This window comes from Orbicella franksi, chromosome 9 (assembly GCF_964199315.1).
Source record: "Orbicella franksi chromosome 9, jaOrbFran1.1, whole genome shotgun sequence".
Classification (NCBI taxonomy): domain Eukaryota; kingdom Metazoa; phylum Cnidaria; class Anthozoa; order Scleractinia; family Merulinidae; genus Orbicella; species Orbicella franksi.
This window is the reverse complement of record NC_138153.1, coordinates 1352027-1370210: the sequence shown is the minus strand read 5'-3', so window position 1 is coordinate 1370210 and position 18184 is coordinate 1352027. Positions and strand designations below refer to the sequence as shown.

Genomic DNA, 18184 nt, shown 5'->3' with positions numbered 1-18184 from the left:
GTACGGCCGTGGGTCAAGGAAGCTACAGAGTTGCTAAGTGGCTGGAGGTGTCTGACATGCTGAGCTGATCTAATTTTTTGAGGTTGTCTGGAATAAAAACGTTTTCTTGCTCCCTGCTCTAAGAGCGATTTCAATTTAGCTACGTAGAAATTAGCTGCATTAAATAGTATAGGCCGCCTATTAAAAGAACATGGAATTTTTCTAAGCGAGTTCACTGAGGAATTGTGCTAACATTGGATACCTTGTCAAAGGTAAATTAAATACAACATGTTCACTGTATTTACATTCTTGAAATAACCTTTGTAAATAAAGGTCAAAATGTCCTTCTCTCTGGTGAGTAAAATACTGACTTTCTGGCTTACTGTCTAAAGTCCCACTTGAGTTAATCTTGAAAGCAGAATTGCTAGTCATTCTGCTTGAAAGATTGAATCACTTTTAAAATCAGAACGTTAATTAACGGGCTAAAATCCGTTTTAGGTCTCCATGCAGGTGACCAGATTCAAGAAGTCTAAAAATAGATTTCTAATGGATCATAGCTCAAAGGAATTTTCTTCTGCTTAACGTTTTGCCGAGTAGCAGCACGTGAAAGGCCAAGAGAAATACACTATCTGTAACAGGCCATATTCGTATTCTCGGTATTGGACTGGAACTAGCTTGAAATGGAGGCTTGTGTGGGAAAAATCATTAAAAAACGATTAATGACATTTGTATTTGAAAAGACTCCCCGCATTAGCCTCAGTTGCAGGCTAGTTCCAGTCCAATACCGAGAATACGAACATGGCTTATTCCTAGCAAAGAAACGTAATTCGTTAACTTTGTATTCGTTTCGAGGAGAATTTAAAGACGACTCTGCCTGGAAGCTTATATTGTACCAGTATTTGTTGAATTTTCGATTAGTAAGCAAAATAAGCAAAATATGTCCAATGTGCCATTGTTAGAATGACTGGTCTGTTAAGTCGCGAACATAACCGGGACGACTCGTTATATCGGCATACACATGAACCCGTTCGGATGTTGCCGCTGACCAGGTGGACAGACACATTTGTAACTCCCTGGCGTGTTCACACAGCGATGCTGGCAAAGGGAGGAATATTTTGAACATTCGTCGATATCTGAAAAAAAGATTTTCTCATTTCAATGGTTGCCTTTACTGGGAGGAAAATACTCTTTTCACCATTATGTATGGAAGATCAAATATTTAACTGCGTTTTGTATTAAGTGTACCAATAAAATCTGGAAAATGTATTTGTTGGAGTGTGGAGTGAATGAAGCAAAACGTTCTCTCGCACGATCAGGGTGTCCAGCTTGGAAGAAAATGAAATGAGCGTCTGAAGGTAGAGTCTCCGCTTTAAAGAAAGGTAGTTTTCGCAGGGGGGTGTAATAAATTTGAAAAGTCATTTTAAGATACGAGTAGCATTAAATAACGCGATGGAAAGAAGAGTTTTGCTCTAACATCAATAAAATTGAAATGTCTACCTTTGCACGTTTTCCTGTCTGGCTGTAGCATGAAGCCATATCTACAGGAGCAGCGGTAACTTCCAGGGTAGTTCTGGCATTCTTGGTTGCAGCCGCCATTTGATTTTGCGCATTCATTTTCGTCTTAAAGAAAAGAAAGTAAGACTATTATTTCAAAGAATTTTCATCGGCTCCCTGAAATGTTACATTGAGCTATTCCTTACCAACACAAATCTTTTGTCTGTGACTGACAAATCCCTTGGGACAGTCACATGTGTGTCCTCCAATAGTATTTCGGCATCGAGAGGGATAAGGGCATATCCCAGGATACAACGCGCACTCATTTATATCTAGAAAAGAAAAAGAATTTTAATTGAAAAAGCATCTTTTTTGTCGGTTTTGACTTTATTCAGGTCTAAAGCGCAATAACTTGAAATAGCAGTCATGATCTAAACAGCTGCTAGTCTCCGTTTTCTAAATGCAAACCTGTTAGTTTCGGGTGAAACTGTATGATATTTTAAACGATATATTTTGTAGATGTATAAAAAAAAAATTTTTGTTTCATGTGCACTTTAACATGTCCAGAATTGCACGCTATTGAAATGGATGCCTTTTATAAGCATCACAAAGTGTCCTCCTAATTTCTAAAAGGGTCACCAAAACACACATAATTCTGTCAAATATAAAGTTATATGAAAATCTGATGCTTATCACAACGAGCATACATCTCATTAGAGTCTAGAAAAAGCGACTATGCTGGCAAAATACGTTTACTTTTTAATATAGCCTTAAAGCAAAGGAGGCGTGCTTCCTACCAGCCGTAAAATCTTAAGTTAGCAGACAAGAAAACATGACCTCAAATGTGTCTTTACGTAGCAAGTCGAACAGTGAAGGCACTAAAATAAATAATATTTCAGAATATCGATATGCAAGTTTGTCCAACAGACTTACCCACACACGTCTTGAGGTCATTACTGAGTCGAAATCCTCTTTGACATGAACAAAAGTAAGATCCTGCAACATTACGGCAATTATGATGGCAGCCATGAATACCTCGCGCGCACTCGTCAATATCTGCATGGAGAAAAAAGTTAACAATTACTTGTATGTAGCAAACAGTGTTACTTTTACACACTTGCATCTCGCATCATGACTTGTTGTAACTTTTTATGACAATTTGTAACCCGCTATGCAGTGTATAGCTTCCATCTTCCTCCCACCTATACCCACGACAGTGAAACCTCGAAAAGAATTTTCTCTTGTAATTTTCTTCCAAGTCATAACTTACTCAGTTATCGCAGTCTTAATGCGCTAGTAACTTCCCCGGCAGAATGCAAACCATCAGAGTTGCAGCAGCTTAAGCATGCTCTTTGATTCTTATTTCACTAGTAAATGTTTAAGAATTACGGGGCCTAAGCGCAACCAATGTGGAAAAAAAATCTACTTTACGGCTTTTAATTTCTTCTTAGCGACATACCTGTACAGGAAATGCCATTATCGTTTAACTCGTATCCCACGGAACATGTGCAGCGGTAGCCTCTAGGCGTGTTGATACAATTCTGATGGCAAACGCCTTTGAACAGTGTGCATTCATCCACCTCTAAATCAACAAGTACAAGAAAACTTGAATATCATAGAAACTGGAAAAGAAGAGGCACTTTATTTTAGAGCAAGAGGCGGAGTTATGGGAAGGCCTGCCATGCACTAAATGAATTATGCTTAGTTTGAGAATCGTCTCGTCCATTTAGAAACGATATGGGAACAACCGTGGTTATCAAGGGGCATTTGAACAGACCTACTCCGAAAAATTTGTTCCCCGGTGGAACTGTTTTCTTTTTGGAAGTCGTGCTGGCTGGAAACCAAGGTTCACCCACCAGATGTGACTAAACCTTGACCCACAAAATGGGTTTGCCGAACTATGCTTACTAGGTGAAATGTTTACGATTCCTTTTCCTAAAACAACTTTTCATTGGTAGCAGCTCAATTGGTAGTGTAATAATTCAAAAATTTGGGTTATACATCAGCTGGCTGGCAAGTTTGTCAGGAAACTTGGTGGAAAAGTGAAGTTTAGACATGTTCCTCCTGGGAAAAAAGAACAGATTTACATCTGCCGGCAGCTAGAAAACTGTTTTACAAATACTTAATTATTGGTAACTTCGTGGCCGCAATGGTCTTTCAAGAATTCCAACTCCTTGTGTGCCCGGGTTATAAGAACATCCCTTGCAAATTCCTTTGGGTAAGTGGTTTAAGGCGGATTCTATGTTAATTTTGAAATTCTCAGCTTCGTGATCTGCACACCATGTTAAGTGAGAAATTAGACCGCCGTTTATAGTCAGAAAACATGAGCTAAGTGTACCTGAGACACAGCGATAACGTATCAGAAATGTTTATCATTTCAAATGTTCCATTTGTGTTGAACTGACAATTGAAAACAGAAATTGGTGTGACAGCTTCGTTGAGGTTTTTTTATGCTTTACAAACAAATAACTTTACTCCTTGTAAAAACATTGCTAGGCCAACAGATGACAAAGCTCCCGTACTCAACGAAGGGTTTTTCAACGAGTCTAAAAAGAGATATATATCGCGGTTTGTTTGGTTTATAACTTAAAATTCGTGCAAATAATGGCCACTTACATCCGATATGTTGTTTCGTCGACCACTTTATCACGGGGCTTTTCATCGGTTAGTAGTGTTTGGCTCGAACTGTTAGTATATTGCACTGAAGATACTTCAGGAAGTTCAATTGTCACGCAATTGGTGCTCACGATCAGTTAACTCGTTTTATCAACAAGAAGTGAGTCGAATGATATAACCGCCTTCGAAGGTTTCAGCGACTGACACTTTGAAAGTAAGCCCTTCATGCAGGCAACAAGCCAACACTCGGACCTCGTATCCAGACTCATCTCGCAAGTTTTAAATTTCCAAGATCATTCACCATCTTGAATTTGAACATCTTTAGGACCTCTACGCATGTTGTTTGAGATTTTTTCAACTTTGTGCGGTGGCTACCTCATTTATCGACTAAATACGGTTGGTTTAACTTACCAACACAAGTCTGGCCATCCGGGCCCATGGCAAATCCTGGTGGACAGGAGCAATTGCCAATCTGCTTACATCTCTCGATACAAGCAATATCATTCGACGAGCATTTGATCTTCTCTTCTGCAATCAGATATATATCCAGACAAGATTATTCTAGATTCTATTCTATTGTTATTCTATAACCTAAACGTTTTTGAGATCTAGTAACCATATTTACCACCGCAATGACTTGGCATTCATTAGACACATCACAGACAGGTCCACCATCATTTCTTGTTCACGTGAAGTGTTCGTTTATTTACCTTTACATGTGCTCTTGTCTGACTGAAGCTTAAATCCTGATCTACAAGAACAGTAAAATGAGCCAGGAGTGTTTCTGCACAACTGTGAACACGGTGAATACCGGCATTCATCGATGTCTGAAAACAAGCAATGCAATGTAATGACGTCATTAGTTCATGTCATTGGTCGTCCGCATTGTAGTTTAGTTTACAACCTGAAAGTAAAGACCCATTCATGAACAAAAACTTCACTCCGGTTATGGCAGCTCTAACCCTTCTTTAATCAATAGGCCACAAGTTTTTATGGTTTATAGGCTGATAAACCACTGCGGATGTTGGAAGAACAGGAGAAGAATTCGTAAATCATGAACCGCGAGTGATTAACGAATTTTTCGAGTGTTCTTCCAACATCCGCAGTGGTTTATCAGCCTATAAACCATAAAAACTTGTGGTCTGTTGCTTTTAAATAATAATTCAGAAGACACGCGAAATTTCCATGAGTTTACTGGTACAATAAACCATAGCTGATTGACCAATCAGAGCGCGCGCATTGATTTGATTATTATCTAAATACCGTATACAGAGTAAAAGGTTCAAACTATTAATGTCAACCAACGGAAGTTTTTAAAGCCTTACTGCATGTGACCAGCCAAATAAAGGCTGTTGAGAAGTACTTTCATGTGATACTGTTTGTTATGCTTTACGATGCGATTCTATAACGTTTACATCCATGATGAGAGCCAAAAAATTTTCATTCACTTGGCTTACCAACACAACTGTAGCCATTCATATGCAGCTGGTAGCCATCACGACACACGCACTGAGAGACACCATCATATGATATACACTTGTGTTCACACTTGAGCCCAGTCCCACACCCATTGTCAGTTTCCAGCTCTGGAGATGGGGCCTTGGTACCACTGGGGGATCGAGATGCTCCGGCTAAAACAAAACACAATGTTATGATATATTCAAGTGAAATGCTTCTGTCAATAATATCAAAGGAAGACGTTTTGACATTGAATGATTTAGCGTAATACGAAAATAAAATTATACAAGGTAAAGAAACATTTACGATCTAGCTGCGTGGAATTTCAGATCAGATCTTTCTTTGCTTATTCACCCGACCAAGTTCTACAAGTATGAAGAGTAAAATTGCCTAAAACCCCTCGGCAGGACGTACCATTGATAGTGGTGTCTCACCTGCACAAGATTGCCCATCACTTTGCAACGTGTATCCGTCTCTACACCGGCATTCAGCTCTACCCTTATTCGGCTTATAGCACTCGTGTTCACACTTTAAAAACTCACTGTCACAAGAATTTTTCACAGCTGCGAAGGAGAAGACAAAAAGACAGAATATCAACCAAGGAATCAAACTCACCCCCAAAAAAGCTGTAACGGCAAATTCCTTAAAACATGCGGTGATTCTCCAAGGTAGACGGAAGAGCGGTTTTGAAAAGTAAAGAAATAAAAAGGACGAGAGCACACTTTGATATCAGTAGGTCTTCCTTCTTAAAACTGCATGCCAACTGATTAGTTTTGTGGGTTTTGGCAAGATAAATAATTTAGGTGGAAATGCTGTCGAGATTCATTCCCTTAGATGCGGTTTTGCACTTTCTTTTTTGAGAAACGAGAGATGTGAACGGCTATCAAAACAAACATAATTTGACCAGATACGAACGTATATTATTTACTAGGTTTTTAAGTTTGAATGCTGTTCATAACCTCAAGACCAACGCGACAGCCCACAGGCAAAGAAATCAACAACCGAGTCATTATTAAAGAATTGGAACAAAACACCGCATTTCCTTAATTCAGAGTTAAAGCTAAGGCTTTTCGCGCTGACGGACATAATAGACTAACAACTCTACTTAAAATAAAGAAACAAAGTGGCATCGAGTTTTTTTCACTGGGTGCAAGCCTACATTTCAAAAAATCCTCTATCTGTTGTCATTATTTCTAGCTTGCTTAGAGTCCCTCTGTTCGTTTGGTTACCGCTTTGCATCTTGCGTGGCCACTGAAACGTAATACAAATCTAATTAAACATCAGAACTACCTACCCGGCTTTGCTAAGTTTCCGCGATCGCTTTTCAAAAGTATAAATAGAACGTTATACAAATAACTTTTTTAAGTGTTAGTCGAGCAATGATATAGCGCCTGGGTCTGATTTATGCGTTTTAGTTCTCGGATGTTTGTCTGTTCTCTCTCGCTCAACATTCGTAGTTAACGCCGCAAGCAATGACTTCTTTTTGCAGCCGAAACACGCATGACGCAAGACAGAACAAATATTCATCATTTTGATCTTTGTCCTGCTCCAGATGCGCTGAACACACGCACATCCGCATCTACCGCAAAAGCGCCTGTCGACAGAAAACCAGCACACGTAGTGTTTCAGAGCTATGGTAACACCTGGGACACTGCGAAGATTTCATTTATCGGATTAACCCACCATTACCTCTTAAAAACTTAATCCTCTTTTCATCATGTTTTTGTACTTCTTCAAAAGTAGACATGGGAACTTTTGTAGAACAAAGCACTACATATAACCATACACACACACCGGTATAGCTGTGAAAAAGACTGTATGTGTCTATCAACACAGGAAAGATTTTAGTTCCATGTAAAATGATGGAAGCGCCAGCCGTTCTTTCCAGTAACGACACAGTATTCCTGCGGTGGTTATCATATTCTTGTTGTTTCAGTTCTTAGTGACTGTTCTTGTTCAAGCTATGGACTGAATAGAATAGCCCTAGGAGATCATTTTTAGTCAAACTTTGCGCAACTGTGAGTTTCTCATTTAAATTACGAGCACTGTTTATTGTTCTTTACCATCATGAATCATAGAACAAGAAGCGAAAAACGCTGCAAGTGGCTGCAAGACGTAACAAACAGCACCGCTACACTAGTGATTGGCTGTCAGTTTTGAAGCCGTCTGAAATTTCAGCCACTGCACATCCAGGAGCCGTCTCCATTGACAGACTAGCTGTTGAAGTGCTCGCTGCTCGCGCAACTGAAGAATTTCTCAGTATTCCGAGCACCGGCCCCATGCCCCACTGGGGGCAATAAGGACTGATGATGAACACCGGAAAAACCTGTTGATCGACAGTCAACTGGTCTGATGTATTTATTAATTTATTAATCGGTTACTTAATTTTCACACGCCATGCCAAATAGGTTTAGTTTTCATGAAACGGACTCTTACTCCCGCATAGTCAATCGAACCCGATCGAACTGTATTCAATTGAACTCAATCGAACTAAATCAAACTCAATCCATCAATTGAGTTCGATTGTGTTCGGCAATCGAACCAAATCGAACTCACACAAAAATAATTGGACAACCGAACCAAATCGAACTTTGGATTTCCGAACTCTTGTTTTTTTGTAAAACTGGTGTTGAAAATCAAGAACAAGTTTTTCGAGGCTTGAGTTATTACAGTATAACACGTATTTTTCGTGTTTTCGAGACCACATAACATAATCTTTGTTCAAGGTTTTCGAGGCTCGAGTTACTACAGTATAACACGCGTTTTTCGTATTTACGAGCCCAAATAACATAATCTTTGTTCAAGCGAATTTATTCTCCGAACAATTAGACGCAATCCATTGGATTTTGTTCGATTGAATTCGGCTGCCGAACCCAATCAAACACAATCTAATGGATTTAGTTAGGTTCGGTTCGATTTGTTCGATTGAGCTCGATTGTTTCGGAAATCGAACTCACACAAAGTTCGGTATTGGATTTGGTTCGATTGAGTTCGATTTCCGAAAGTTCGATTGACTATGGCGGGCTTTCTGCAATGCTGTTTGCCTTTTGAAGAAAAGATAAAGAGCTCTTGTCAAGTATCAGTACGTGCAAACATAAAAGCACTCAGAAACAATAGAATCTTAAGCGGAAAACCTCAAGTTGATTTTTTCAGAAAATAACTTTTAAAGAGCCTGTTTTTGGTTTGAAAGATAAACAAAGTTTCAAAAGGCGTCAATGTAAATGATTTTTTTAAAACATGTCTCGTTGCTTTCGTGCAGAACAATATTTTCAAACTGTGCTGTATTTTAATGTCACACCGATTTCTTATAACAGAAAAACAGCTAGGCCTCAGTTAAAAGAAATTCTTAACAAGAGATTGTTGGAAACGATGAGTAAATAAAACCATCTGAAAAGGGACGTACGGAGGAATATAGGTGGTTAAAGGTGAGCCCAAAATAGTAATCGGATCGTATTAATGATAATTGGATTTCTATCGGGCCTACACGTTGTGACTGGAGTTCCCCATTAAATGCATATGAAACAATCGATCTGGCAATTAGAAGACAAGGAATGGAGAAACCCAAACTAGGATAGCCTAGTCCCTGGAAAAGTTAAAAAGTTTTCAAGGATTTTAAATTTGATTTGGCAGAAGTCAAAGCCCTGATTGTCTTATGGGAGCTAGAAAGTTCCAAACATTTATGAAAAACAGGAAAACTAAAGACTTGCGTGATTGATAATTGTTGAAGTATCAATTTAAAACCCACAAGAATGTGTATTCGATCGCTAAGTGAAACAAGAATAAGAAAACTTGAAATTCCATACGGAAAAAAATAATTAAAAGACAGCCGAATACACTGACGAAATGTAGTTTCTCCGAGATCTATCGCCACTGACAAGGGCTTTTTCGAAAGCGAAGCTGCTGATAGAAAACATCTTTACCACTACTTCAATGTTAACACTGAGTTTCTTTGCTATCACGACACATGCAATTACATTATTCGTAACACCATTGGTACTCAAGAAATGCCGAAATGAGAATGTCATGGTTCTGTTCTAAGAACATTACCAATGCTGTCACGTGCAAGTGCGAGCACACTTCGTGTTGTAACCAGGCGTTAGCACTACAAGGAAAATAATAATAAAAAAAAAAACCGTTGCTGAATGAAAATGTTTACTATTTGACTTCTGACTGGATGGGTGAATGGATTATTTTCAAGTTACTAAACAGCTGATCTCTTTCCTGCAGTGCTAAAGTGAAGTCCATCTCATAAGGTGGATCCGTTTATCCCAGCTAATCTCTTGTTTTCCTTCTCTCAGTTTGAGACGAGATAAGCAGAAAACTCTGAACCCCTTCAACCATATTCCAATCAAATTGTTTATTAGGTTTCTTGTAAATGAAGCTCATTTAGTAAGAGGAAACGTTTTGATTCTCGAAAAATAGAGAAGCTAAGTGTAAAAATGTGGAAAATAATTTAGCGTGGGACCACCATTGTCGTTTGTAACCAGTTTTAATGAAAAGCCACGGAACTTCAATTCTGGTGTGGTTGAACACCAAGAAACGTCCGGCCGGAGACCTGCTTTTTCCTTTAGGGCGAGAATAATTTCCTTGAATAAACACTTTTTCTCGCTTTTGTGACCGCAGTCAGCTGAACCGATTGGCTACAAATTCTTCCAAAATGCACTCACGTACGGCCTTTAAAAAGATCACTTTTAATGTTTATGGCATTGCTATTCTTTTTCATTCTTATCTGTACTTTGTACTTACTTTTCTTAACTAGCAGCTATTTATTAAATGAATGTGTACCCCATATTGCGCGATCTTTTCATGCAATTGCGATCAAATGAGTAAATTTGAACATCTGGGACTCCACCGCCAGTTGATATGTTAAGTGTTCTTCAGTGATTAATCCTTTCCATTCCGATCCTACACAGCACAGATTTAGAAGCACGTACTTGACGCTGTACCTACTAAGCGTTAACATTAAACTATTTCGATAAGAATCCATAGAAATTTATATATAGTTCACCACGGATACGATACTATGTCCATCAGTGAAAGAATTAGCCGAGAGCAGCAAGAAGGTTATGGAGGGCGGGGGTCTTACGAGTGAGAAAAAAAAAAACACTAATGTGAACTATTTAACAGTTATTTATTAGGGTGGGCTAGATAAATTGATGGGGGAGGCATGTACAGGAAATAACAAAACTGCCTTGAGGTAAAACAATTTCTTTGTCAACTTCAGCAAATTTCTGTTTACGTTAACGGGAAACGAGCTACGCTAAAACTTTTTCCCAAAGTGCAAAAGTGCCACCAAGAGGGGATCAGACTCCTGGGCATTGTTTACATTTGAGATATTCAACAAATCCTGTTTGTTCATCTCCTTTAAATGTTTTTTATCTCGAACGATTCCAATGGGCTTAAAAACAGCATGAACAAATACAATTGTGATAACACTGAGAACAAAGGGGCCGGAAGAATGAAAGGGTTTTAAAAACAAATTTGTATCAATTTCTCAGTTGTTAGTGACTTTCGTCCCGGAGAATCGACAACAAAACTTTTTAAGTACAAATGACACAGCACTTGGAATCGAACGTGTTATTCTCATCATTTAGCAGAGGGAAAATTGATTTCTAGTGTTAAGTAATTTTACAGTTATTAGATCATCAGAATGCTTTATTTGTCTTCTATCGGGACCAGACTGGAAAGAATGTTTCTCTATGAGGCAAACTAAACAAATCAGAAGTGATGAAAACAACTAACTGTCACAGAGATGAAAAAAATGCACCCAAAAATAAAAAAAATTAAAACACCAAAGGGTAAAACACAAATGACTGATTTACGAACTTTATTCCCCCTAATATGAAAGATCGTATTTCTATTTATTAGACGCTTTGAGCGTTTTTTCGCTTTATCTAGCATTTTTGAGCTGGTTCCGCAGCTCAAAGCGCAGTTGTAATCCCGCTAACGTTGTAACAGAAATTACCTTTCGCTTCCTTATCAATAGTGAATCACGTAATAAAATCGGTAACAAGCCTTTAGTGAGTTTCGCGGCCCGCAATCTGTTCAACGAGTAAATTTGAACAAACAAGAGTTAAGTTCCTAGCGCTCTGTAACAAATTGCGACAGCAGCGAACACTTTATCTCGGAAAAAGAGAAGCAGCTTCATGGAAGTTTATCGGCGTTCACGTTTATTAAGTAAACAGGGAAAACCGCGTGTTCCACCTTATCCTATCATAAACTGGAACAATAATATTCTTGAGAAAAGTAGCAGAAACTGCGGCTTGCCAAAACCAGGACATTATATGAATTATTTTACTGAGAAGAACAAAGTTCAATCTTCAGCTGTTACCAATATTCCATTGCCTAATGACAGCACTTTACTTGAGAAATTTGAGATTTATATTCGACCATTAGCCGCTACTTGTTTGTTTACAGAATCTGCGTGGCCGCGGGAGTTACGGGCGAAGCCGCTTTCACGATGTCTGTTCATCTGCTTCATTCTCATTGGCTCTATACAAGGGCGCTTCTATCAAAGTATATCAGTAAACCTCTCAAAAACACTCATGAGATTCAAAAATAGCATAGCAGAGACGCTCAAGCAACAAATCTTCCCAGATCATGTTATATTTTGCTGTCCAAACCTAGCGCAACATCTTCAAGTCAGTTTTAGTCAGCCACACGCGCGAGACATAATTAACTTTGAAATCATTGCTAGTTAGCGTGAGATAACGCGGGACACAGCAAGAAATGTAAAAATAGTTAGTTATTACCTCACTGACCTTTCCATTTGCGGTGAGATTCCTGTACATTTTCTCGCGAGAAAATACGATGCGCACCGGAACCTACTACTGAGTTTCCGGTTGAAGCACAGGACCTCATTCCTCTGTTTTAAGCTTAATTCCAGAGTTTAAGCTGACTGGTAAATACTCAACATGCATCTCTACATGCATCTCTACCTTTAATTTATATTTGTACAATAAATGGGACAAAATAAAAAAACACACCTCTGATAAATTTGTTTTTCATCTCTTCCCATGCTTGTGGTTTGCCGAGTTTTTCTGCACAGCCGTGGTATGTCTCTAACCAAAATTTTGCCTGGTTTCTCAGACCACGGGGAATGGAGCGTTCAGTCATTTCCAGGATAATCCTAGCGGCCAACACAGAGTACAGGGGTCGCCTTAAATCGTTGTATTTTATCTTGGACCAAGTGACACCAAACGTACGGCGTACCGTCTTGTGTAGCGCTGCTAACTTTTTGTTTTCCTTTCGTCTGTTGAGTGTAGCTTTGAAAGCACATTCGTCGACGTTCCAAAGGCCGCCTTCCTTAGAGGTTCTGTTTAGCGAATTTTCAACCATTGCCACTCGCTTGATGAAATGGTGGTCGTCCATAAACATTGGTTTCAGCGACTTCGTTATGGCATTCTTGGTCAACTCGGACGCGTGCTTGATCACCTCGATTCCCTCTTGGTCGACAATTAACAAGGATTTGCGGATCACAGGCCGTGCCCTCTTAGATCGGGCTTCGCACGGCGTCAGAGCGCACATCATACAAACCACGTACAAGAGTGAAAACTTCACAAGCGGAACCATGATCAGTTATCACACTAAAAATGTTGTTTTTTAACTTACACGAATTGAGGGCTTGATCAGGTTCACGTTCTGTCTTACAAATCTCCCGAGCTTGGTGCGATACTGCAAATCCTCGGCACTGAGATCGACTCGCAGTCAAAAGAGTTTTCGGAGACAACCTACGATGAAAAAATACCAAGTGAGCTGCAGTAGACTTCCCTGAGGGAATATGAGTGAACTTGACAGTTCTCAAATTTCTCTACCCTGCTGTGATTCAAATTATCAATTGAAGACAAGCAGAGAAAATTTCTTCCAGATTATCCAGGCAACATGACAGGATAGTGGATCAGACTTGTATCAGTAAAACACTATTATAGTGAAAAGCTCTGCGAAGAGTGAATGATCACTAAATAACTGTTCAGAAAAAAGAACCTTTGGTTTTCCAACCTAACCGCGAATCTCCCGTCTAATAGAAAGCGGGTTTACATTACATGTTTACCAAAACTGCCATTCTGTGTTAGAAAAAACAAAAGTCATATGAACTGAAGCCAAAACAACAAGAATTTAAAACAAAGATTACGCAGACACGCGATTCAATGCAGTGACCATACCTAGCAGCCTTATCATGTACATTATAATCTAACGGAATGAGTAGTAAACAGTTTTGCTTGTAAATAGATTAATATATATCGGCCTTGCCTTAGAAGTGAAGACGTCTGCAGTCTGTCAGTAGGTAAATCAATCGAATCGAAATAGGACGTTCAAGAGCGAAGGTTATCGCTGATATCGCAGCTCCTATCTTAGTAGTTGGCACGCGCGGGTGTTGGGTCGGAAACTCTGAACGTGTGCGTGGCTAGTGCACACGACTTGCTATTAATTTTCCTCTAAGTCTTAATAAATTTGACTTGGGACATGCCACTTATAGAAAAGCGGAAGGCTCGCTATTGACCAATTTAGAGGAAATGGCATCTGTCATTGCTAAAAGTATCGTTCACAGGAAGTCGGAGAGCCTTTGATTTCTCACAACTCGCACGACCTCTGATAATCAATTACCTTCTTTATATATACCTTTTACATCGCTAATTATTTTCTTACAACGCACGCAAACTGAGCTAAACAGTTTAAGGCGCCATGCTGGCTAGCAGGGAACTACAATTTAAACGCAGGCTATTCAAGAAGGTTACTGATTCATGACCTTGATGGAAAAGAAAACAATAATTCTATCTCCGTGCGGGTTAGTTACGATACCATTCCTTGATCGAGGCCCTATACCTTGTGTTCCTGGTTTTCACCGCAAAATGGAGTTGTGGTCTGTGTTTTGATTTTTCCCAGCTGCACGAAAAGAGACTGGAAAGGTGTAAGAAGGCTGTAATCTTTTCCCACGCGTTGAAGAGGAGTTAAATTACAGTTACAGACTAGGAAAACATGTTCAGCCCCAAGAAAAACACGTTTTAACCGTGAGAATGTTTCTTTAGTCCGTGAAGGAATGAATATGTGGCCTAATCAGTGGCTTAGCCTTACTTAATGAACTCTTGAGAAACTGTCTTATAACGTACAGGATACCCGGGAGGATATAGTTAGGTTACTTATGAGCAGTTAACGCAATTTAGGTTCGGCACCCTGGAAACGATGTTTGACTGACTTTTAATACGGCAAGAAGATCCTTAGAAATAACCTTTTTCACTAGGTGTGGTCTTTTGAATCCCTTCCCCCGCAAGTAAACAATAAACAAGGGTAAAGAACTAATTCACACACTCAATGATCACGCGAAAAAATACTCCGAGACCCAGTGTAAATGATTAAAAGTAATAATTAATTTGTTTTTTTTTAACAATTCTCGCGATCACTTGCGACCACGTGCACGATCGTGAAGGAGAAATGGGTTCAGTGACAGTGTCCTCTATTTGGTTTTTCATTTCCTTTTTGCCTCCAAACCGAGATAACTTCCCACCGTCCACCATTTGTTACTAATCGGCCATTACAGGTTATGAGCTGAGCGTCCCTTGCGTTAGAGACAGCGAGAAAAAAAAGCCGCGGTTTTCTGTGGTCCTTGCGATTGTAAGGTTTCTATTTTGATTTTGAGGGCTTGTCGCGCGAATTGTTCCTATGCGAGAAACAAGCCATTCAGTCGTGTTCTAATCAGAGAAAATTTCCTTTAAATGTGACGGTGTGGTTTTGATTAGTTTTGTGGGTGGGCAAGGCGAAATATATTTGATACGAAACCAGAGGTTATTGATATAATTTATTGCTATTTCATGCTGTTCAAGCGATAAGCGATGTAAGACAACTGTGAATTCAGACCTTGAGTGCGGTGCTCGCGCAACAGCGTGTGGCAGAAGGAACAATCCATCTCTTTCACTTCTTCGCCAAGCTAAGTCAAAATGTTACTATCTCAGTGCTCACACAAAGGTCACGAGGTCGCATAGCGCCAGGAACTCAGATTTTTTCTTTGTAATGCTGAACTATATTTAAATACACAAAGTGAGACTTGCTGACGGCAGAACCTGTTGTTTAAACTTGTCTTTGTTTGATCAGGGTTGTACTCTTGTCGCTTTTATTATTGTTAGAATTAGCTCATTTTCGCTGATTCAGGCTGGTTTAAAAGTTTTCTTTATCCTTGGCTACGTATACACTCCAAGAATTTGTAGCATTTGATTCGATCATCTAAGCCGAAACAAACTGCTACGTTCTACCACAAAAAATTGCCAGGCAGCTTTGAATGGCATGAGAATAGTTTTGCGAAGTTCGTGCCTGGAAAACAGGCTTCCATTGTGCCAGTAAGGAAGCGCACAACTCTTGCAACGAACAGTCACTTGCCAAGCCATCGTTACATTTTCGCATGAGTTTTACGGCGGTTTGGAATTTATAGTGAATAGGCAAATTTTAATTTTTTGAAAACTCTTCTCCACTTGAGCAGTCCTTTATCTTCAACTTTACAAAACAGAATGGTTTCAAAAATAAGTTGATAAGCCGGCTGGAGTTCGAAATGCTTTTTTTCCCCTGACAGATTGACTAACATTTCTTTTAATGTATGGCTTGAAGATTTTTTTTCCTCGTAATGATTCACAGACTCTACCATAATGCGTTGATTTTGTATGGAGAAATTCAATGTCAATCGGAGACTTGGAAGGAATGGAGGCCATGGTGAAAATGTTCTACTGCGTGCTGCTGTCGGTCAAACTATTCAACTATGTAAGGAATCTTCTATCATAACATTTTAAAAGAGATTTCCGTTTTACCTTGGAACTGATATAAGTTACCCAGCTTATGTTAGCTTCTAATTAATTTGTCCTACATATTTTTGTTAATAGTGATGACTTTCAGTTCTACCATATAGTTGAGTTTAACTTTTGGACGAATTAATGTTGAACACTCCAGTGTTATTGCTGTAGCAATGAAGTCAAATTCAGAGGACCCAGCTGGCTAATACTTGCTGCAATTTTCACTAAAGAACGCTAAATCTTAAAGAAACACAAAGCTTCGAGCTAATTATAATGTGTTTACTAGCTAGACGCTTTGTCCGACATCTAATTCTTGTTCTTACCCACGTATCGTGTATTCTTTGTGTTCTCTTGTCGATAACCTCAGTCCTTTCAAAGGCAACAAGGAGATAATAACGCTATGCGTCTCCTTATGAACCTGATATGAAACGTTTGGTCTGATTTATATTTATAAGATAACGTCAACAACCAATCACCGCTGTTCAAGTACCCAGGACTGTCTCCATAGCAACAGTGGCTGTATTTCAAGAATACAAATAGAGCTTTCCTTTCTAACGTCATCAAAATTGGAAAACTACAGTGACTAGCCTAAAATCCGATATTGCTATTAGCATAAATGTTCATGAATCAACGAGTTCGCATTGCATAATGGCTTTGAAAATATCGTCAAATACAGCTGTTCACGGCGGTTAAGGACAGTTCGTCGCAACAACGAAAACTTGCAATTACTCGAGTCTTCCAAACTGTGTCACTCAGCATCTAGTACTGCGATAACAGAGAGCTATACACAGTGTTGAAGTGTTCTGTAGTGCTCAATGTTCCTCACATTGTTGGTCTGATGTTTGTGTGGTCGCTAGACGTCCCACTAACTTTCCAAGACTCTTTCGGGATTTTTGTCAAGGTGTTTCATTTGATTTTTTTTCTCTTTAGTTTAAGGAAAAGCAAAAGAAAATGAGGACAAAAGACAACCCTCCTGGCTAACGAGCAACGAACAAACTTTTTAAGTATCGACCATTCTAAGGCGTTTGTCTACTTAACCGTTTTAGAAGCAAACTAAACTAAGACCAGTTTATATATCAGTTTCTCAACAGGCAAGTGTTCATTAGCGTGCGAGCAGGTTGTGCGAGTGGCTCCATATCGGCTGAGTGTTAAACGATAAACATGTATACAACCTAGATAGCAAAATGAGCAAATCTGAACTTACGAAAAAATATACGCTTAAGTGCAAAAGTCACATTTCTTGTCAGGTACTTACGTCTTGACTTGCTCCTTTACGCTGTGTTATGAGTCGGCTGTCGCGTGCTGGATTTCAAGTTTCGTGTTCATCCCAAATTAAACCCCACAAAAAAAGTCATTTTGTTGGCTGGAATGCCCGATAACCCTCTTGATATAAAATGCCAGTTGTACGGTTATCCTCGCAATGCTAGAGTTCTGAGGTCACTTTGACCGGATTAAATCCTGAGTCCTTGAAAAAATTCAACTTATGTCGAATGACCGAAAAAAACTTGCTTTTGTAACAAGGGACAGTTTTGAAACCAAAACGAGATATTCAGTAAGGGACACAGTTTAATTGGTGAGTTTGTGCGGGGGGGGGGGGGGGGGGGGGAGGCGGATTATTTAACATCACGTCGGGTAACAGTGTTTCTCTTGGACATCACTGAAGGCATTCTTTTACTCAGGAAACGTTTATCAGAACTATTGAAATTGTCTCTTCGCCAGACTGATATCGAAGCATTAACTTTCCCCAGTTCAACTAGATTGTACCGCGTTGATATAATTATATACATGTATCTTGAAGAACGTCTAATCTCATATTCCAAAACATGATCAAGCAGACTTCGTGCACTAACAGCTATTCAAACCTA

The 18184-nt window shown here is 39.3% G+C and overlaps 1 protein-coding gene across 5 annotated transcripts; it reads right to left on the bottom strand.

Annotated features, from left to right (window-relative positions):
• Positions 1-169: 169 nt before the first annotated feature.
• On the bottom strand, positions 170-16952 carry LOC145498644 (uncharacterized). 5 transcript variants are annotated; one of them, XM_081478558.1, is made up of 11 exons: positions 16643-16952; positions 12534-13277; positions 5982-6110; positions 5547-5720; positions 4800-4916; positions 4501-4617; positions 2933-3055; positions 2407-2529; positions 1680-1805; positions 1477-1599; positions 170-1112 (listed from the first exon to the last, which is right to left on the bottom strand). In XM_081478558.1, the coding sequence occupies exons 2-11, from the start codon at positions 13117-13119 to the stop codon at positions 982-984; spliced, it is 1749 nt and encodes a 582-aa protein (XP_081334684.1). In that variant the 5' UTR covers positions 13120-13277; positions 16643-16952; the 3' UTR covers positions 170-981. The 5 variants fall into 5 exon arrangements, with proteins under 5 accessions (XP_081334684.1, XP_081334682.1, XP_081334681.1 ...); XM_081478556.1 differs by having other exon boundaries at positions 16647-16952; XM_081478555.1 differs by lacking the exon at positions 16643-16952 and adding an exon at positions 14371-16471.
• Positions 16953-18184: the final 1232 nt, after the last annotated feature.

What these genes read in the sequence shown, in the direction of transcription:
- LOC145498644 (XM_081478558.1), bottom strand. Translation starts at nt 13,119, where the DNA reads ATGGTTCCGCTTGTGAAGTTTTCACTCTTGTACGTGGTTTGTATGATG. An exon ending in TGACCTCAAGACGTGTGTGG is followed by an intron (nt 1,806 to 2,406) that starts GTAAGTCTGTTG and finishes TTTCTTTTCTAG; the next exon opens with ATATAAATGAGTGCGCGTTG. An exon ending in CAGACAAAAGATTTGTGTTG is followed by an intron (nt 1,600 to 1,679) that starts GTAAGGAATAGC and finishes CTTTTCTTTAAG; the next exon opens with ACGAAAATGAATGCGCAAAA.